At 50.7% G+C, this 21,242-nt stretch overlaps 2 protein-coding genes across 8 annotated transcripts in view; one reads left to right on the top strand and one right to left on the bottom strand.

Moving 5' to 3' along the window:
* TLR12 (toll like receptor 12) overlaps window positions 1-21,242 on the bottom strand; it is a 131,696-nt gene that overhangs the window by 100,414 nt on the left and 10,040 nt on the right. The window lies entirely within an intron of this gene.
* The window catches only part of PHC2 (polyhomeotic homolog 2), a 117,101-nt gene that overhangs the window by 62,477 nt on the left and 33,382 nt on the right, over window positions 1-21,242 (top strand). For 4 of the 7 annotated variants that reach the window (XM_070249461.1, XM_005607236.4, XM_070249470.1 and 1 more), the window contains 6 exons: window positions 3,910-4,116; window positions 7,121-7,279; window positions 8,317-8,394; window positions 8,839-9,003; window positions 10,942-11,028; window positions 12,201-12,513. In XM_070249461.1, coding sequence (XP_070105562.1) covers window positions 3,964-4,116; window positions 7,121-7,279; window positions 8,317-8,394; window positions 8,839-9,003; window positions 10,942-11,028; window positions 12,201-12,513 — 955 coding nt within the window. In that variant the 5' untranslated portion in view covers window positions 3,910-3,963. Of the gene's footprint in view, window positions 1-3,909; window positions 4,117-7,120; window positions 7,280-8,316; window positions 8,395-8,838; window positions 9,004-10,875; window positions 11,029-12,200; window positions 12,514-15,297; window positions 15,770-21,242 lie in introns of those variants that run through there. The other 3 variants (XM_023633995.2, XM_070249454.1, XM_070249475.1) reach the window with 2 other exon arrangements.

The raw sequence follows: 21,242 nt of genomic DNA on the forward strand, positions 1-21,242 counted from the left end.
TGAGGAACAAAGATTGGACTTTATGAAATAAAGCCACTTGGAAATATTGCCCTGGGATCTTGTCTACAGGGTTTCCAGCAACCTTACCAGGTGAATAAGAAAGGTCACTTCTCTGGCAGTTGCAAGAAACCTCAGAATATTTTTGGGAAACCTCAAGAGAAGAAAAAAATTCACCCAAATCTATAGGTATTGCAGGCAAAGCCTGGTGACAAAATCCTTGGCTTGACTTTCCTGGCCTTGAGAGGCCTTTAAAGTTCAATCTGAGATTCCTATAAAAAGTTCCAGCTGCCACAATTAGAAGGACCTACAACTAAAAATACACAACTATGTACAGGGGGGCTTTGGGGAGAAAAAGGAAAAATAAAATCTTTAAAAAAAAAAAAAAGTTCCAGCAAAGCAGTTTTAAAAGAGCCTATATGATCAATAGTTATTCTTGCTGTACTTATGTAAATAATTGGGCCAAATTTATTGAAACTAGACTTACTTTACAAACCCATTTGTCTTCATTTGGCTATCTTTGGTAAAAATGAGGGTGATTTTAGAGAGAAAAATTCTGTTTCAGTAGAAACTATAGTACACATTTGTGGAAATTAGATTCCATTTCTGTTCATTGTCTTTGAGGTTTTTGTTCTCTATCTGTAAACTAGACTGGATCCTGAATTCTTCTAGTCTCCTGAAATATCTGGCTACAAATCTCCAAACTGATGTTTTCCATTTTTTTCCCATCACTTTCGTTTGAAATCATTGAGAACTGAAACCACACTTGCTCCTAAAGCCCTACAAACTGAAGCTGGATAGCTCAATATAAACTTTGTAAAGATCACGACACTAGCATGCCTGTTGCTATGTAAGCCACTCAAAAGGGTACCTGAACACTCAATGACATCATCAGAGACATTTCAAGCTGCAAAAGATGCTTTAACCATGACATCTAAAAATCTTCTTGACTGGCTGTCCCCTGGGCTCAGAAACTGGTTTATAATTTGCTCCAACCATTAACCTTGTTTTTCTTTTTGTTTCCATAGAAATGCTTCTTATTAAATACCTGATTGCTTGCTTCCACAATATAGGTGTGACTTTGGGAGCCCACCTGCATCACTACCTTCTAAAGTGAATTTAACTGGACTGATCTATTATCAGGACTAAGAAACATGTTCAGTGAGATGGAACAATCTACCAACTCAGCTTCTGGACTGTGAAACTTCTTACAGTTTCAAAGGCAGGACTGTGGGGGATCAAAATTGGCCACCCCAAAATGTCTCTCTTTGCCTTGATTATTTTTAAAAGCATAAGACTCTGAAAGAGGGGCTGGCCCCACAGCTGAGTGATTAAGTTTGCGCACCCCACTTCAGTGGCCTAGAGTTCACCAGTTCGGATCCCGGGCGTGGACCTACATATGGCTTATCAAACCATGCTGTGGCAGGCATCCCACAAATAAAGTAGAGGAAGATGGGCACAGATGTCAGCTCAGAGCCAATCTTCCTTAAGAAAAAGACTGAAAGAAACTCTGACTTTCCCCCTAACTGCCTAAAAGAATTTAAAAGTCCTGTCCCCAGGACAGGCCGTCACCATAGATAACTCTGGGTATTGGTAGTCTGTGAGGGTCCTTGCTAAGCCCATTCTTATCAAACTTCTATCTACCAAACATTTGCTTTTCTATTTCCATGTGAATTGCCTTCCTCCCCTTTGAAGTCCCAAACCACTACCCCCAACATCCTCCTTTGTCTTTAACTGAAGATGATATTTAACGTGGCAGCTTTGACCATTCTGGTGTGTTGCTCAGTATTCCTGGATTTCTCCCATGTATACATGTTATAAAGTTTTGTTTGATTTTCTCCTGTTATTCTGTCTCATGTCAATTTAATTCATAGCCCATCCAGAAGGACCTAGAGGGTAGAGGATTTGTCTTCCTCCCCTACAAACTGAAACCCAGTTCTGGTCAGAGAAAGGGAGGCACCACATTTAACAAAGATAAGACCTTGGGATTCTATGGGCTATTCCATGTTTGAACATAACTTTCATTTACTGATTTATTGCTTGGTTATCCTTAAAACTTCAATTAAGCCTCATCCCTACAACTAGTTTGTCCATTTCTATAAGATCAGGAATTAGGTCTTCTATCACTTTCTATCCAGCCTACCCTTCCCTCTGTGGAACATAAGGTGGATTTCAGAGGAGCAGAGCACAGGAAATACTTGTTGACTTTGCTGTTTCATTGATTCCTGCATCATCATTATCATCATAAGCATCTTAACAAGTAAGCCATAATGAGGCCCAGAACTGAGTGCATTTCGGGACAAGGGGAACTCATGGACAAGAGCCCGGCCCTGTGGCAGTAAAAGCAGATACACAAACATGAAGGGAAAGCGTTGCTGAAGGACCCAGGTCATACCCCCCATGTGCAGGCTGTCACACTGCCTTGGGAGCCATAGGCCTCTGAACTGCAACTTGCTGACTGCCAACGGGAGTGGCCTAGATTTTCTTACCCACAACATTCCTCTCTTTTAGTTTTCACCCACGCTTGTTTCAGCTCAAGGTGAAACCCACCTAGTCTGAAGAAGGCAGCCTGAGGAATGTCAACAACCCCAAACTGAGCAGCATTGGGAAGACAACAGGCCATTAGTGACTATTTTAGTTCTTTGCACTAATCAGTGCTCTGATCAGTTTGAAAAAGTCATTTTATTTTCTTCATTTATCGCATTGGTATAAGCTGCCAGCAGAGAATCGAATGTCCGTGGTGGGATGACAGTGTTGTTTCTGGATGTAGGAAGGAACAGGCAGAAGGAGAAACTTATATATAGAAATGAGGATTTTAGGAATAGCTTGAAAGAAGGAAGAGAGGAATTTGAACTCAGATCTGGGTATGCCTTTCCCACCACCCCTTCCTTGCTTCCCAGCCCCTCTCTACTCCAAACACATCGCCTCAAGGGGCTGTATGATTTCCAGCTCTGAATGCAGATCGTAGGATGGTCCCTGGAGGAATTTCTGGCACTCTTTAATGACTGAGATAGAAGGTTCCAGGAGGCTGTGCCAATTCCACCTTGGAAGAGGATTGATTTATTGGAAGCAGACAGTGGGAACCAGGCTGGGGACACTTTTAATTGGCCCACAACAACAGCCAATGTGAAGGGAGCTCTTAGTGTATGCCTGACACTCCACTCAGCACCTTGTGTCATTATTTTACTTTATCCTCCCAGCAATGCATATACCCTTACGTCTGACAGATTGAGACAGCAGGCTCGAGAAGCGTGACTCACCAAGGTTTCCCAGCTAGTAAGTGGCAGAGCCAGGACTGAAACCCAAGTCTTTCTGATTCCAAAACCTGCCATTTTAACCAAATTGCTCAACACAGTGCCCTGCTCAGCACGAGATCAGAGAGCACAGAGTAAGGACTTCATGAAGAGAACAGAGACTCCAAACATACTTGAAGCTCTTCTGGCTTTGAAAACAAAATAAACACTTCAGTTTATTTTACTGCATCCTTATTTGCCTCCTTCTCTCATTCTGTCCTCTCTAGATTTTTAAGCCTATTTCTTTCACTAACCAGCTGTGTAAATATGCACAAATAATAATTTCTCTGTTCAGTGTCTCCCTCCCAAAGATGAAGAGGTGGGTGGGGTGAGAGATGATGCCTAGACCCTGCCAGTAAGACCATTACCAGAAATCTGCCCCCTTTGCTGGTTTTACCTCCTCTGGCAGACTGAACAGGCCATAGCCTTTAGAATCAAGCAGACCTGATTTCAAATCTCATCCAGTGAGCCATGCCTGACCCTGTCCTCTGATGGCAGGTATGTCTCAGGCCCTCGGTTCAGAGGTGGTCCCGCCACAGGCTGACGGAAAGCTCATGTATATGTACACATTCTCTAGTAAGATTTGTTTAACATTCCACTTCTACTTCTTTCCTCCCAGAACCCACCTGCTCTTCTGCCACCTGAGCACCCCGACTGTGCCATCCTACAAGCCATGGAGAATGAGCTGCCAGTCCCCCATACATCTAGCAGTGCCAGCGTCACCAGCAGCACCAGCGGGGTCAGTAGCAGCAGTGGTGGAAGCAGCCGCCCCACCGGACCCCAGATTTCTGTGTACAGTGGCATTCCTGATCGGCAGACCGTGCAGGTAAGATTCCACCTGAGCTGGGGATTGTATTCCTTAATTATCCCCAGGGCTAGCCAGGAGGATTTGTTGGCACGGTCTGCTGGGGTAACAGGGTGTTGAATCTAGAATGAACATTAGGGGGCGTGTTTGTGGAGAGTTAGAGGAGAAGTGATGTTAAGTGAGTCCAATCAAGTACGTTTAGGGAGAGTGGGGATACTTAGCAGATCAGGAAAATCCCCTTCTTACTGGTGATTCAGATCCCAGAGTGCTGTCTTGGGAGGCTAGGAGGGTAGTGGAAGGGGCAGACAAGTAAAAATAACAAATAGAAAAAATGAGTGGTTGCTGCTCACCACAACCTACACCCACTGTCTAAATGACCACTGCCCCATAAGATCTAAGTTTCTTAAAGACAGAGGACCAAAATAGAACCCCCAAACATTCCTTCGTCTTTGTGTCTTTTTACCCTCTTCCCTGAAGCAGCAGTTTGCAAAGTGTCATCCCTGAGGCCTTCCGGGGGATTACACACTGTCCCGTAATGCAGTCGTGACCATGTATCGCCATCTGCTATGTGCCCCGCACTGTACGAAGCATTTTGCATATTAATCTTCTCCTCGAGCTGTGAGAATGGTTATTTTTAGGCACAACTGTATAATTAAGAAAACTGAGGCTCAGAGAAGGTAGTAATTTGTCCAAGGTCTTTCAGGTAAAGACAAAAAAGCTGAACCTAATTCTTCCTCCAGACCTGCGTTCTTAATCACTACAGTGTCAGTTTGAAGTTACCGGATAAAACAGCCAGAAAAGAGAGACCGCAGCAGAGAGGTGTTGACCCTGAGTGACTTTGCTGTTACAGCGCAGATGTGCTGACAAGTGACCTCATCCCACTTTGGCCTAGGCCCGGATTAGGGGCTGGAGGAGAAGCCACAGCAGACATGAGAGGGCCTGAAAAATCTAGATAAAGAAGACACCATCAGAGACTCTGGAATCTTCCCTCTCCCTGTTGTCTCTGCCTCACCCTTAATAAAACCATGTTCACTGCTCCCATCCTTGCTGCCCCCACCTCCCTCCCAGCCTCTTCCTCTGGCCCCTTTGCTTGAGTATTTTAGCTCTAGTTTCTAGCAGCTGACATTAGGATGTGCCCTCTTTCTGCCCCTCATCGCAACTCTGGCAAAAGGGATGTGAGCTTCTGCTCTGGCAAATGGGGTGACCCGAGGTTGTATTCTGCACCCAAGCAGAACCATGAGGGGCCCCTCCTCTTTCCTATCATTGACGTCCTCCAGCGAGGAGGAGTCGTAGCATCTTGGCTACTGCTGTCTGGACTGCTGGGAGGTACTTACAGGAGTCTAAGCAGAATAGGGAGGCCTAGGTAAAGGGAGTAAGAAGAAAGAATTCTGGGGAGAACAAGGAATAAAAAGAACTAAGTTCAGGAGCCGGCCCCGTGGCTCAGTGGTTAGAGCTCCATGCGCTCTGCTTTGGCAGCCCAGGTTTGCGGGTTCAGATCCCAGGTACAGACCTACTTCACTTATCAACCACGCTGTGGAGGCGTCCCACATACAAAATAGAGGGAGATTGGCACAGATGTTAGCTCAGGGCTAATCTTCCTCAAGCAAAAAAGGAAGAAGATTGGCAATGGATGTTAGCTCAGGGCGGATCTCCTCACCTAAAAATAAATAAATAAAACCTGAGTTCATGCAAAGCAGATTCTTACAGGGGGGAGTACACAGAAAAAAAGGTGTGGAAGAGTTGGGGTGGGTTGGGGGGTACCTGGGAGACCCCAGAGCCCATGGAGAATCTGTGATATCAGCCTCTTTTCACAGAACCCCAAACCTGAGCCCAGAGGTTGTTTTGTCCTAGAGCCACCAGCCCTAGAAATCACGCTAAGCCAGAGAGATCCAGACTGGAGGTTTGCTTGCCGGGCCAGGACCCAGAGCTGGGAGCAGCCCCGTGGCCAGAGATTTGGCAGAGCTTGGGGTGGGATGTAGGTCAAAGCCTAACCAGGGCCCTTGTTAGGGCATCAAGTGGGAAGAGATGGCAGGAGGGTGACCAGGTCAGGAGAAGGTAGGAGAAATGTCCCTGGGGCCTAGGAGAAGAGAGAGGGCCTCAGGGATGGGGGAAAGGCATTCGCTTTTCTTTGTTCCTGGGGGTGGGAAGCAGGCTTTAAGGGGCTGAGAGTGAAGAGGGGGAGAGGATCACAGAGCAGCCCTTTGGCATTTCCTAGAGACTGTGGCTCAGCCAGTCCCGTCAGGAAAGAGAGAATGGCAGAAAGGCAAGGGAATGGGAGATCCTGGCCCCAAAGAGGGAGTGAGGGGGAGAGGGAGGGAAAGCGTAAAAGAGAAGTGTGTTGTCCCTGTGGCGTTGGCTGCTCTGCAAGGCCAAGGGGGTCTTCTTCTAAGGGACCGATGGGCCCTTCCAGGCAGCGAGGGGTAGATGCCAGGAAGCAGCCCAGGTCTGCCTTGAGCCCTGGCCCGGAGGGTGTGGCCCTTGGTTACGTTTTAGTCTGACTGGCTGTGTGCTAAAGCGATAGACCCCCTTCCAGCTTGTCTCTTTCTTCCCACCCCTTTCCTTCTCTCTGCCTTGTTGAGCTCTGGTTCTTCTGTCCTCGTCTTCTCATGTTCCAATTGCCCCCATCTGAAGCTGAAGAATGGCAGGGGAGGGGAGTGCCTAACAAGCCTGGCATGGGACGCAGTGGCACTGGAGGCTTAAAGGACCTCGGTCTCCCTGAGCCCCCTCCCTGCCCGAGAGTTGGTCAGAGCAGTGGTGTGCCGCCGTGACCTCCCCACGGGGACGGCTAACGCAGGAGCAGAGGAGCCTGTGAACTAAAGAGAGACGCAGCCTAGACAACAGCTGTCTCCCCACCTCCCTGGAGAGGGTGACTGGCTATGGTGGTGGTCACAGACCTGGTGTCCTTCTCCGGGCAGTGGGGGAGAGGTGGGGTTGAGAAGGCTTCGCTGCAGAAGCGGGGATCTACAGCAGACACGGTGTCCGGCTGCCGATGGCGCCAGCTCTTGCCCTCTCCCCGCCTCCGCAGGTGATCCAGCAGGCCCTGCACAGGCAGCCCAGCACGGCGGCCCAGTACCTGCAGCAGATGTACGCCGCGCAGCAGCAGCACCTCATGCTGCAGACCGCAGCGCTTCAGCAGCAGCACCTCAGCAGCGCCCAGCTCCAGAGCCTGGCGGCCGTGCAGCAGGTAAGAGTCCTAGGAGGCCGCTGAGGCCGCCGAGAGTCGCAGTAGTTGCAGAGGGAAGAGGGAGAAGCAGCAGGTGCTGCACAGCTGCTCCCCGCGCATTCTCTCACTGAACCCACACCAAACCCAGGGAAGTCGATACGGTTGTCATCGGCATCCTTTGACAGGTAAGGAAAGAGGCTCTGGGAGGTTAAGCACCTTGCCCGAGGTCACACAGCTGTGAGTGGAGCGGCTGGAACTCTCAGCCTGCCTAGCCCAAGGACAAAGGACTGGGAGAGCCCTGCCCCACCACATCACTGCACTGCAGGGAAGACCCAGGGCCCAAGAGCTGTCCATGAGAGACGGCCATCGCCCATTCAGTTCGCCTGTCTGCCAGTAGTGGCTGAGAAGAACTCATTAATTCATTCAACAAAATTTCTTATGCACCTACTGTATGCCAAAGTTCATGTCAGGCACTGAGTATACTGTGGAGCCTGGCTTCTTGGAGCTTATAGTGGGGAGACAGCAAGTAAACAGAAACCCGAATAGACAAGAAAATAAAATATCTAAATATCTAAGTGGTGATAAGCACTACGAAAGAGAAGAACAGACTGCTATGGCTGAATGACAAGGAGGATCACCTTCTACTGGGTGGTCAAGGAAGGCCTAGCTGCTGGAGTAACCTTGAAGCTGATGTTTGAAGGATGAGACGAAGCTGGCGGGGGGAGGGGGGAGGGCAGGGGGTGCTGCTGGACATCAGACAGTATCCAGCTATGATAGAGCAGGGTGGATGGAGGGCTGAAGAGAGCTGGAAATGTTGGTCATAATCATAGCTCACAATTTGAGTGCTTATCTGTAAAATGCTTAGCCTTGTGTAAACCTTTCAGCAATCCCACGAGGTAGGTGCTGTTATAAAAGAGGAAACTGAGGCACTTGCTTGAGGTCACCCAGATGAGGCAGAATGGGGGTTTGACTCCTATAGTGCTTCCTGTGGAAGGTGAGAGCCTGGGGTATGACTGGGTAGATCTGGGACTCTAGTGATAAGAATTGTTCTTTTCTAGGCGAGCCTGGTGGCCAACAGACAAGGGGGCACTGCGGGCAGCAGTGTGTCCTCGCAGGCCCCAGCCCAGTCGTCCTCGGTGAGTAGGATGGCGAGCAGCAGGCAGGGCCCACAGCTCGGGAACCAGCTCCTTCCTCCCTGCCCAGAATGCTCACAGGCTCCCAGACCCAGTGGTGGAGGAGCCTCCGCCGTGTAGAATCATGGCTGGACTCTCTGTTACTCTTGCCAGAAAAAAAAGTGCACGCCTGTTTCTAGCCCTCACTTTGAAAGTCCTTGTTGTCTTTCCAGTCTTGAGGCTCTGTCACACCTCAGTTGTCTCCCCACTGGATCCTCCCTGCAGCTCTGCACGTAGCCAGAGATGCAGCAGCACTGAGGAAAGATCCAGGGCCCGAGGACCAAAGATGGTCCTAAAGAAGGCTGAATCGGCCAAAGAACAGAAGAGGGGAAGAGAAAGAAAGGGACGGGAGGGCACAGAGTGAGCCAACAGAACCCCTGCTTCCTACTCATGCATCTCTCTCATCAGATCAACCTGGCGGCCTCCCCGGCAGCAGCCCAACTCCTCAACCGGGCTCAGAACGTTAACTCGGCAGCAGCCTCGGGCATTGCCCAGCAGGCTGTGCTCTTGGGCAACACGTCTTCTCCAGCCCTGACCGCAAGCCAAGCACAGATGTATCTAAGGGCCCAGATGGTGAGTACCCAGCCTGGGCCACAGCTCACGGGGCCAGGAGGACAGAGGCAGGGAAGTTGGGAGCTGGGAGATTGGAGAAGGGTGGGGATTAGAGACAGGTGGGCAAGAAGGCCTGGGGGACAGTTGGCAGGAAATAAGGAGCGGAATAAGGAAGGGGGCCTGGAGGGCTGAGTGGGAGCTATGGTATAGGCTCAACGATTCAGGGACGGGTGGCGTTCCCAGCCGAAATAGAGTTACCCAGGATGCCTCCTTTCCTTCCCCACTTGTCCTCATCTTACCAGAAACCACTCCCCAAAATCAATTAGGGTAAAAAATGCAGGGGTCCATGCCTCGATGGTCTGTGCACTCAGGCACATACAGAAGCAAACCCACAAACCTCCATACACTCCACAGAAATGGGGTCTTATTCTGCCATGGCAGTCCACAGGGCCTGGCCGCCACTAGCTCAAGGGCCCGAGGTGCCTTCCAGCCCAGGTGTGAAGGCGGCAGCCAGCTTCAGGACGTGCTGCCCACACAGCCCTCCCAGCTGGGCCATGCTAATCAGGGTCCCCCTAGCACCCCTTAATCAGGTGGGCTTGTTTGGGCCAAATGTACTCAGGACCGCGTCAGCCCTGGACAGCTGCAATCTCTCCTTTACACCTGTCCCTAAGAGGCGCAGAGGTCCTTAGGAACCTCCCAGTTTCCTAAGATTCAGAAGCATTTCCTGGGAGAATAGCGGCCTGCTGGCTAGGAGACAGGAACATCTAGCTCCATGTTGGGCTCAGATCGTTGGGCGTCCGATCCCACGTCTCCCACTCGGAAGCTTTCTCCCTTCAGCACCTTGACACACTCTCCTGAGGACAATACAGTCCCGCCCCTCCCTTTGCTCCCGTGGCCTGAATGGGACACCTGGAGCTTTTCTGCTCTTGCCCTGGCACTTCCATTCTTGACTCTGAGCTCAGTGTGTGAGGAGCAGCTCCGTGCGCAGGGAACGGCCGCTTAGACGCACACTATGGAGCAGACTCCACTTCTCTAGCGAAGCCGACAGCCCCCTTGTACACCGCCCAACCTGCCTTCATCTTCAGTTTACTCACCCCCCGTCCTGCTCAGCCGCCCCAACTGGCATCCCGAGGCCTGTCTGCCTCCCTCCCCGAAGCAGGGCATACACGCCCAGAGGAGCAAGCATAGGGGCGTCACAGGGTTCTGGGGAAAGCAGGCTATCAGACACCAGCATGTCCACACTGCCGCCCAGCCAGACCCGCAGGGTGGGCGTCATGCAGAGACTGCCCTGTGGCCTGGGCGGTTCCTAAGGCCCTCTGCGCCTCTTAGGCACAGGTGTAAAGGAGAGATTGCAGCCCAGGGAAGGAGATGCAGACACAGCACAGATCCAGTCGCTGTGGCTTCTCCACTGCTGCTGTCTCTGCACCCCTCCCCCCCGCCCCCAACAAATCGCAGTTTGACGAAAAGATGACCAAAGAATACATCTATTTGATCCCTTCTCAAGGAAAGTCCTGTTCTGACCCAGACCTGGAGTCAGGAGTGGTTAGACCTGGAAAACGTTCCCAGGGCATCAGTCTCGGCCCAGCTCCCTGCTGCCGAGAGTGACTTCAGGGTGTCCTGCGAATGTTGGTCCCCTCTAGGATAAGCTCCTCACAGAGGCTTCTGGAGTAAACCTGACCTGGGTGCAGCCCTAGAATGGCTCTCCCCTGCCACCCTCCTCACTGCCCGGCCTGGGTCAGGATACTACAAGGCTCTTGGGATTTGCGGGCGATCCCCTTGGACCCCTTCCCTTTCCTGCCTCCCTGTTTCCCCGTATCTGCTCCCTGGCTAACTGTGTCTGTGGCTGAGCCCACATTGGGCAGGTAAAAGGCGCCTCGTTTCCTGTGATTCCAGGCCCAGCCAGGTAACCTGGTGCAGGTAGCTAGGAGCCTAGGCGGCACTGTTCCTTTGTCCCCTCAGCTCATCTTTACGCCCACGGCCACCGTCGCTACTGTGCAGCCTGAGCTCGGCACTGGCTCCCCCGCCCGGCCCCCCACCCCCGCCCAGGTGAGGATTCCCTGCTTGTGGGAGGGCAGGGGGGTGGGCACCCCAGAGAGGGGTACTGATACTGGGTATGGGCCCAAGCCTGGAGGAGCTTTGAATCTTTGGAAAGGTTGGGATCTTCTAGGAAAGCAGGAGGGAGACGGGACATCCCAGGGCTCCCAGACTTGCTCCTTCATTCCCCATTGGGAAGGCCTCAGCCACTCTTGACCATTTCCTTCCTTCAACATAGGTCAGGAGTCAGAGGGCAGCATGCTGAGCCAAGCGTGATGGCCCACAATGGCTGGTCGTTACTACCTTTATACCTTACACCCTCCCCAGAATAACTTCTGTTGTTGTCATTGCTTTTTAAGTGGACAGTCCCACTCTGATTACACATGCTAGCACCTCTAGGCATCAGGAAAAATGGCATGGAGGAGGGAGCAAAGAGGAGTCCTGGGTCCCCACCTTCTGCCGGGAGCACACAGATATGCTATGGCTCTAGAGAGTCTATGGGCTGTGAGGGAGACGGACACACCCCCCCACGCTGGTCTCCCCTGTCCCCAGCTACAGAATGGGGACCGGCGTGGAGAGCACTTGGTAGCAGGATGATCAGACTGGTCAGATGCAAGCCTGGCACAGCCTCTGTGTGTCCAGCAGAGGGCACCAGGGACCAGGCTGAATGAGCACGCGGAGCCTGGTGTAAACCTTACGCTGAGGACAAGATAAGCCTTTGCCTGGTGGCCTTGCTGCTGGTCAATTAACTTTCACTTTTGCCCTGCCCTTTTCCAGCGTGGGAAGCCCCATGCCCCGCTGTTATCTGAGGATGCTCTCTAAGTGGTACGCATCCCATCCTGATAGTTTGGGGGAGGAGGGGAGGGCACAGAAGGGAGAGAGAGCCTGGCCTGCCTACCCGGGCCTGCCCCAGCCTGAGCAGTCATCCTGTCCCAGAATTCCATTTCTTCTACTGATGGATCCGATCACTAGCACTCTTTCTTGTCCCCTTTAGAAACTCTCCTGCTCCTGGTTCCTCTTTCAGCGCCTAACTCATCCTGTCTCTCTCTTTCTCTCTGATTTTACAACCCACCGTTCTGTTCAGCCATCCCCGGATCTGTCCCTAACTCCTTCCCTATCTTCAGTGTGTGTTGGCTTTACTCCCACCCGCATTCTCTGGACTCCTATAGACCCCTCTTTTCCAGGTACAGAACTTGACCCTCCGAACACAGCAGACACCAGCTGCAGCAGCCTCGGGCCCTACCCCCACTCAGCCTGTCCTGCCCAGCTTGGCCCTGAAACCCACACCAAGTGGTAGCCAGCCTCTGCCTACCCCATCACAGGGCAGAAACACTGCTCAGGGTTCCCCCGCAGGTGCCAAGCCCAGCATAACTGACAGTGTGATGGAGCCGCTCAAGAAAGGAGATGGCAACAGCAGTGTGCCAGGGAGCATGGAGGGCCGAGCTGGGCTCAGCCGGATGGTACCCACTGTGGCTCCCCACCCCCTCATTGCACCAGGTAAGGGCTCCAGGAAGAAGGATCCTATCCCAGAAAACCCAGGAGGACGTGGGTCAGGTGAAAACTTTCACAGTTTCCTTGTTACCATGGACATGCTCAGATTCCAGCCGTGTGTCTCTCTCTCCCCTCTTCCAGTCTTGAGATGTTCATCAGTTCCTGATTCTGTTTCCTGGTTCTAGTCTAGCTTTACAGAAGGCAGCCCCCTCAGTTGGAATAAATGAGCACAGTGATGAATCTGAGTATACTTCATGACTCTTAACCTGAGTGAGTGGAAGTTGGCAGTTGGACTATTTTGAAATTCTCTAAGAGGCAGCAAAAAGGATAGAGGCTAGCCACAGGCGTGTAAGAACCACACAGGGAGATGGGGAAATGGGAAGTTTATTTTCTCATCATTCAACAGACATTTGTTGACTAATATTTGCCAGTTCTGGGTGTGTAGAAATAAATAAGACTTGGGCCGTGCCGTCCCAGGAGGGCACGGTCTGGAGAGACAGACAAGGCCAATGCAGGACAGTGTGATAAGTGCTCTAGTGTATGTGAGATCTGAGCGCTGTAGGAGCACAGAGGCACGATCTAGCCCTGGGGAGAGGAGCCAAGAAAGGCTTGCCAGTGAGGGTAGCACTTGAGAGTAAATCTAGCAGATTAAAAAAAATTATCCAGCAGATTCCTTGTGAGGCAAATTCTGTGGAAGGGATGAATCAGTATTCCCTGGGGCTAGACTCATCTCCTGGCCTGCTCAGATTCTCCCGGTGCTGCCTAATGTGGCAATCTTTAATGAGAGCGTCTGCCAAGAGCCCTGGAAGCCAGACTTATCAGTCTAGGGAACAAGACCAAGCTGTTGTAGCACAGGAATAAATATCGTGGTGGACCACGTGGCTTTGCATTAGAGAGAGAACCAGCCTGGTCACATCCCTGTGACAAGCTCTAACCCCTGTCCTCGTCCAGATCACATTACCATCCCATCTAACCTGTGTTGTCTTTTCTTGAGAACCTACTATATGCTTGTTACTAGATTAACCAAGATGCTCAAAATATGATTCCTTACCTAAAGGAGTGTGCAGTCCAAAGGAGGGAGGCAGACAGATAAGCAAAGCCATTTAGTTTCATGAATTCTGTTATAAGAGTAAGTACGAGGTAAGTGTGGGCACAGAGGGTTGTCTCGGTGCCAGGCAGGATGAGGCAGAGATGCTGTCCCTCAGAGGAAATGGCACGAGTCTTAAAGCAAGGGGGATTTACCCAACAGACAAAGTAGGGGAAGGTATTCGAGACAGACAGAGGAGAGCACAAGTTGAGCGTTATGACAGTGAGCTGGGAAGAATCGGAATTAAAGGCCTTTATTCACCTCTTTGAGGTTTCAAGGACAAAGGGTTAGTCTCTGCCTTCCCGGGGTCCCTACTGAGCCCAGGAAGGCACCTCCCTGCGGAGGCCTCACTGCCCTGCGGCTCGAGGCATTGTTTTCTCTGGAGATTAGTCCAGCCTCTTCCTCTCACGGAAAGGGAAACTGAGGCTCAGAAGGGGAAAGACGAGGGGCTCTTACAATGAGCTGATAGCAGCTTGGACTAGAGCAAGTACCCCAAATTAGCATTTCTTCTACCTTCTCATTCGACCTACAAACCCTAGAGCAGTGTTAGGGCTTCAGGACTCTCTCAGAACCCCATTCCTGCCCAGGCCAAAATGCAACCTCTCCCTAGATGGAAGCCCGTGCCCTGGATTCTAAGGACCCTTCAAAAGAAAGACCAGTTCTTGGGTTCTTCCTAAGGCTCCCAGGCAACCCTGTGGTCTCGAAAACTGGACACCTGATAACCGTCTGTTGTGTCCTAAACAATACGTTAGGCACTTTTATGCTCACCACCTCTTTTACCCTTCAAAAGAACCCTGGAAGGTAGGTGTTTTTTATCCATTTTACAGAGGAGAGAACTGAAGCTCGGAAAGGTCACCCAAGAACTTGCTCCATATGTCCCTCAAGGTCACATAAGTGTTAAGTGGCAGAACTGGGAACCACTTCCGTGTCTGGCTGAGTCAGATCCTGTGTTCTGAATCATCAAGCCAGATTTGCCTCTCTCGGTTCTTACAGTCATCTGGGGTTTCCTGGGCCTGTCTGTCTGAGTCCTGACCCAGAGCTCAGAGAGCCTCAGCTCTCTTCTCCTGGGCCTGGGAAAGCCCAACACCAGGGTGTTACAGACTGAGGTCCAAGGTCCCAGGTGTGGCCTGGGACTAACAGTATGTGGCTGTACACAGCGCAGAGACTGGTAGTTCTACAGAACTTTCTACAGAGCAGCTGGGAGTGGCAGGCCACAAAGACCCTCTCCCCAGAGACACAGACCAGTAGGCTTTGCATTGTCCCTGCCTCCCACCATCCCCTCCTATTTATTCTTCCTTTCCTCTCCCACCCCTTCCTCTCTGTAAACCCTGTGGTTCCACCCCAAACCCCGCTCCCAGAGGGAAGGCAGGGGAGGTCCAGGAGGCTGCAGATCCTCTCAGGGCCTCTGGCACAAAAAAAGACTGAAATGATCCCCATGACCTGATGGGGGCAGCCTGGAGCCGCACCTGCCCTGGGCTCCACAGTTCCCCAGGCAGAGGTAACTTCTGGCCTCTTGCCCAGCCAACCCACTGTGAATGAATTGAAGGATTAGAGCATGCGCACATGCGTGTGAGTGTGTGTGTGTGTGTGCGTGCGTGTGTGTACATGGAGCCAGCGCATTTTTTTGTTTGTTATTGGAGCTTTTTTTGAGCTGGCTGGCTGGTTGCCCCCAGGGAAAGTAACCAGTGGAGACTTGAGGGTGGGGGGCAGAGGGGGGAGTAAAGCGGAGAGGAATGTGTTCTCCTTGGGGCTCTATTCCCAGAGCAGGCAAACGCTCTGGTCCCAGCTGGGACCGCTCCCACTGACAGCTGTTTGGGGGCAAAGCCCCTCCCCCATGGCAGGCTCCCTGCTGTTCCTGCTCCTGTCACCTTGGCAACCGGTTTCTTTAGGCTCTGCAAATAGAAAAGGTCCCTTATGCCCTGAAAAGGGGTGGGTTGGTAGGTGGGGGAGGGGAGTGAGGGGCGGAGAGCAGAGCCTGAGAGGTTGGGCTTCTCAGTGATATGAGGACCGAACAACCGAACAACCGAGGGCAGAGGAGGGGCAGGCAGCGAGGTCCCGTGGGCCTGGCCTCCGGGGAAGCTGAGTCCTGAGGGAGCTGGGCCAGGAGGCTTGGTTCTCGGAGTCCTCATCCTAGTGGATAAACTCGAGGCCTTGGGTGCACACTCAGGCCCAAAGGTGAGGAGAAAGTTGCTGACCGGGAGGGAGAGGCTGTGATAATAGAGAACTGTCAAGTCACTGAAAATCCCTTCTCACACAATTGTGCTCCAGATGCCAGGTCTTTGTTCTGCCCCCTCATCCATCCACAGGTCTCATGGGAGGAGAGAGAATTCTCTGCGGGGAAGCTCTGCACATAGCGGCTTTGTTTTGTCACAGAGGGGGTTTGTGTCAGGCAGTAGTGGTTTCCATCTGTGACAGGCTGCACAGTGTGATGCTTGCTGACCCGAGGACTCAGGTACCATATCTCCCTCCCAAAGCAGCTGCCAAACTGTGGGGCAGACACACTTTTACCTAGAGAATCCAGTAAAAACCAAAGCATACAGGTGGGCCTGTTATCTAGCTGGAATCAAAATTTCCAACAATTTTGATGTTAAATCATTCAACCAGCCATGAAGGTCATTTCAACTGTCCTCTGTAGGACCAAATTTAGATTGCTAAGAATCTCCTCCTCATATGAGGGGGAAAAATCCAGAGGATATCCATGGAGGAGTTTTATATTTTGTTTAACATCCCTCACCATGGGTGCACATGTGCACATGCACATGCGCACACGCTTGTGTGTGTGTCTGTGTGTGTGTGTGAGAGAGAGAGAGAGAAGGCCACCTGAGATACACAAAGGGGCTTGGAACTGTTGAGCATTCCTTCTTTCCTGAAATTCTTCACCCTGGACTCCTGTTATATTACTTCCATGGTCACTGCCAGCTAATAATAATAATTACCAGTTAATGAACAACCGCGTTCCAGGAACTGTGCTAAATGCCTTCTCCACATATCTCACTTAATCCTGACCATGATTATTCCATCTCACAAGCGAAGAAGATATGGCTGGGAAAAAATAATTAACTGTCATCCCCAAATCGTTTTTTTCTCTCTTTGACTGTTCAGTTTAGCTCAACGAAAACTCAGTTAGCACGTAAAGCTAACCATATGGGACTCACAAGATGAACAAGTTTAGATTCTAATAAGGGTTGTGGAAATTTGAGTTGAGCCTTAGAAAATAAGTGAGTGTCAAGAATGGAACAGAAGGCGGATTAGCTCAGCGGCCCTGGGAAACACCTACGCCCAGAGCGGCCATGTGTGCATCTGACCGTCTGTGGGTCTAGGTGGTACCTGCTCCTCCTTCCTTGTCCCTTGTGCCCCTGCCATTAGCTGTGGGACTCCCAAAGGACTCAGTCCTTCCCCCTTGCATTTTACTCCAACACTTACCCCCTAGAGGGGCTTGCATCTTATGCTTCAGACACCAACCGCCTGTCCATAGAGGACTTCTCAATACTCATCCATCCCTGTCCTCAGCCCCTCTCCCCATACCTTTCCAGCTGTCTATAGGATATTCCCACTTGGATGTCATGCCCTGCACACACATGTTTAAAATTTGGAGAGTTCATAGACAAAACCAAAACCAAAACCCAGAAGTCTTCTTTGATGGAAAGTTCCGCTTTCCCAGCTCCTGACCGCTGCCCACAGTCGTGAGGTCTTCCAGGGCCCGGGCTCACAATCTCAGGCATATTCTGACTTCGTTCTCCTTCGCCAGGAGGCAGAGTGTTCTAAGAGGAAAAGCTTAGGATTTGGAGTTAGACCTGCTTTCAGACCCCAGCTTCATCACTTAGGAGTTTTATGACCGTCATCTAGTTACTTAATCTCTTGTAAACCTCAATTTCCCCATCTATAAAACAAAGATGATTGTATTTACCACGGGCTGTAAAGATGATTGAGATGGGCTGCCACGGTGGCCAGCGCAGAGCAGGCTCATGACAGATATTGGTCGCCTTCCCTCCTTCTTGGCCCCCATCACCGCCCGGCCTCTCACCAGGTTCTGAGGATCCTCCTCCTCTGGGTTGGCCCCTTGCTTAGCTCCAGGCCTGCTGACTGCACGAGGCTTAACTGATGGCCAGGACATCCTCCTCACGGCTGCTGGGACCATCTTCCTCAGAGACTGTCCTTTCTTTCTTGTTTAGAAACCTTCACTGTGTCTTTATTTCCTCCTTTATCAGTCACAAGGCCTAGTCTAGAGGAGGGACTCAAGAAGCGGCGCGTGAATGGCTTCTGATAGACTGCCTGTGACTCTGCGAGGCCTTCAAGACCCTCCCCACGTGGCCCGTCAGACCACTCTCATGGCTCCTGTCTTCCTCACGCAGATCCCCTGCCTTTTCTCCCCTCTCCTACCTTTGTGATTGACTTGACCCGTCACATACCTTCTACCCAGCCCCCACCCCCCTCCCCGCCGTCTGGCATAACACTCCCCTTTCGTCGTCCATCCCTTCAGGATTACCTCCAAAGTTCTCAACAGCCTCCAGCTAACCCCCCAGGCCTTGCCATTTTCATCTGTGCTTCCGACTCGTATTCCTCACTGGTCCAGCGGCGGGTTTTGAACATGTGTTATATACTAGGCACCATGCCTCCTCCGTCACATAAGGTCGATTTTCCCCTAACCTACTGCATGGGGAATTTGCCTGGAAACTACTCGCAGCTCTTGCTTGTACAATGGGAACACTGCCCATCTGCCTCAGAGGCTTCTTGGAAGAATAAATGAGATGCAAATTATAAAAATGCTTTGAGACGTTCAAAGCACCCTACAAATAGCAGGTAGTATTTTAAGAATAGCTTCCATTCACTGAGTATCTACTAGGTATGAACAGAGGCAGTGAGTCTCTTTGTGCTTTAAACGTAATATTCCATTTGATACGGACAACTACTCTGTGTAGTATGGATCACCATTTAAAGAACGGGAAATCAAGATTCAGAGAGGTTAAGCAATTTGTCTGAGGTTGCCCAGCTTATAGGTTGCAGAACCAAGATTCAAACCAGATGTGACTCTAAAACCCAAGCCTTTAGCCACTTATGCTGCACTCTCATCCCTCTGCCAAGGGTGGGGCAGTTTCTTTTTTAATGCTCCAAGCTGCCTTATGAGGACTCCTGCTCACAGGGGATAGTTGGTGGTTTTGCCAGGTGGCTGCAGAGCATGCCTAAAGACGTTAAGGCATAGGCAGACCACCACAGAGTCCCCTGCACTGGGAACCCTGTTTTTATAATCTGGTTTCCTCTCCCAGGGAAATTTCCCTTCGCTCTGCTTCCCCTCTCATATTCCTCCCAGCCCTCAGCCCGGAGGGACTGCATCATGGAAAATTCATGTGGCTGTTGCTTTAGGTTTGCCCAAAAGGAGCCTCCTTGTCTATTTATGTGTCTGTGGGACTCTGACCTCTAGAGTCAACGTCCATCTCGGTTACTCTTGGAGGCCTGATCACATGAGACAGCTTGGAGAGGAGCAGCCTCGCGAGGGTGCTGGCATAGTTCAGACCCAGCCTGAACTGCCTCCTCGTCCGGCCCCGTCCCATAGACGCCTGGGTCAGCCGCGCAGGACTCCCCGCAGGTCCCTGAATGCGCCGCGGTATTCTGTGCCTCTCAGTCTTCCCACGTGCTGTCCCTTTTTGTCATCTTCCTAACTCTGAATCATGGTCAACACTTACATTCTCTGGGAAGCCTTCTCTGCTCTCCTACCCAAGCTGAATCCCCTTCCGTGTTCTCAGTATCCTCCGCTTATCTCCCATCATAACGTCCACCAAGTTATGCTGAGAGGGTCTGTCTGCAGCTGTCTCTTTCCTAAACTAATCTATTCCAGGGACCGTGTTTCAGCCAGCAACAAATTTAGTCCTCGGTCTGTAGTGGTTGCTTAGTAATGTTTGCTGAGTGAATGAACGGTTGAAAGTTTCTCTTCGCTTGACTTTCTAAACCTTGAAGAGTAGCGGGTAGTAAAAAGCTATGCTGTTCCTCTCTCACAGGCCTCCTCCCCTCACCCATAGTCCAGGTAACTCTAAACTCTAGTCAGTTACTGTGGACTCCTAGAATAACAAGTTTATACTCAAGCCTGAAACCTATGCCTGGCATGCTTGCGGCTCCCAGATCCTTTGGGACGAGAGTCCCAGCGTTTCTGGGACAGTGAGCCATTTCCTGCGTGCCCAAGGGCCTGAGATCAATAGAGTTCCATTGAGGAGTTCTGACTGTGGATGCGGTGAAGGGGCGTGCCAGTCATTCCTCACAGTTAGCCCTTCTGCCTGGGGGCCTTTAATCCTCTTGTCGCTAACCACCAACTGGTTTGGGAGCAGTGAACTGGCCTCTTCAGATTCTAAGGGGGCTGTTCAAGGTTAGAGCACCAGACGGCAGGATGGGCTTTGCCTAGAGCCTCTCCTTTTAGCTGGGCCCTGATTTGCGGAGGCCCTAGGCCTGCCCCTCCCTGCTCGGTAACAGACAGGGCTGATGAGGCCTCCCACAGCTGTGGCTGAGGTCCCATGGAAGCAACCTTTTGTTCCTTAGAAGCAATGAACTTTCCAGCAGTGGGGGATAGGGGAGCCAAAATGGGTACAGGGGAAAAATGAAGCTACTAGACCTTAGGGCAAAAGAAGAACGGCCCAGAGAGATTTCTGCATTTATAGTTCATAAACTGACAAGCCCCGTCCTAGCTTTGGGAAGAGGGACGTGGCCTCCTCCGGTATCACGGCTTCAATGATCCTTCACCAACCCAAACTGAGCACGAGGGCCTGGGAGAGGGAGCAGAAGTCATCGATCCTACCTGGTCAGCAGCAGCCTCTAGAAACATGTGGAGTATTATGTTGGACAATGTGGAAGGTAAAAGAAACATAAAAACCTTCCAGTTAAATTAAAGCACATCTTCGAAGTTTAAAAAAAAGAAACAGGGGCCGGCCCCCTGGCCAAGTGGTTAAGTTCGCGCGCTCCACTTCGGCGGCCCAGGGTTTTGCCAGTTCGAATCCTGGGCACGGACATGGTACTGCTCATCAGGCCACGCTGAGGCGGCATCCCACATAGCACAACTAGAAGGACCCACAACTAAAAATACACAACTATGTACCGGGGGTCCTTGAGGAGAAAAAGAAAAAATAAAATCTTTAAAAAAAAAAGAAAAGAAAGAAACATAAGACATGTCTTTGACTCAAAAAGCATATAGTCTGTGATACATATATACAGTGGAATACTACTCAGCTGCAAAACAGAACAAAATCATTCCATTTGCAATAACATGGATGGACCTTGAGGGAATTATGTTAAGTGAAATAAGCCAGCTAGAGAAGGATAATCTGTGTATGACTCCACTCAAATGAGGAATTTAAAAATGTGGACTAAGAGAACAGGTTAGTGGATACCATGGGAAAGGTGGGGTGGGGGGTAGGCACAAAAGGTGAAGTGGTGCACCTACAGCATGAATGACAAACATTAATGTACAACTGAAATTTCACAAGTTGTAACCTATCATTAACTCAATAAAAAATAAATAAATAAATAATTTTTAAAAATTTTTAAAAAAGTTAAATGAGAAATTCCAGAAATAAACAATTCATAAATTAAAAAAAAAAAGCACATAGTCTGGTTGGATAGATAGGAAATAAACACACAAAAGAATGAAAATATTCCTTTTCACTTC

Source organism: Equus caballus, chromosome 2 (assembly GCF_041296265.1).
Source record: "Equus caballus isolate H_3958 breed thoroughbred chromosome 2, TB-T2T, whole genome shotgun sequence".
In the NCBI taxonomy this organism is placed as follows: domain Eukaryota; kingdom Metazoa; phylum Chordata; class Mammalia; order Perissodactyla; family Equidae; genus Equus; species Equus caballus.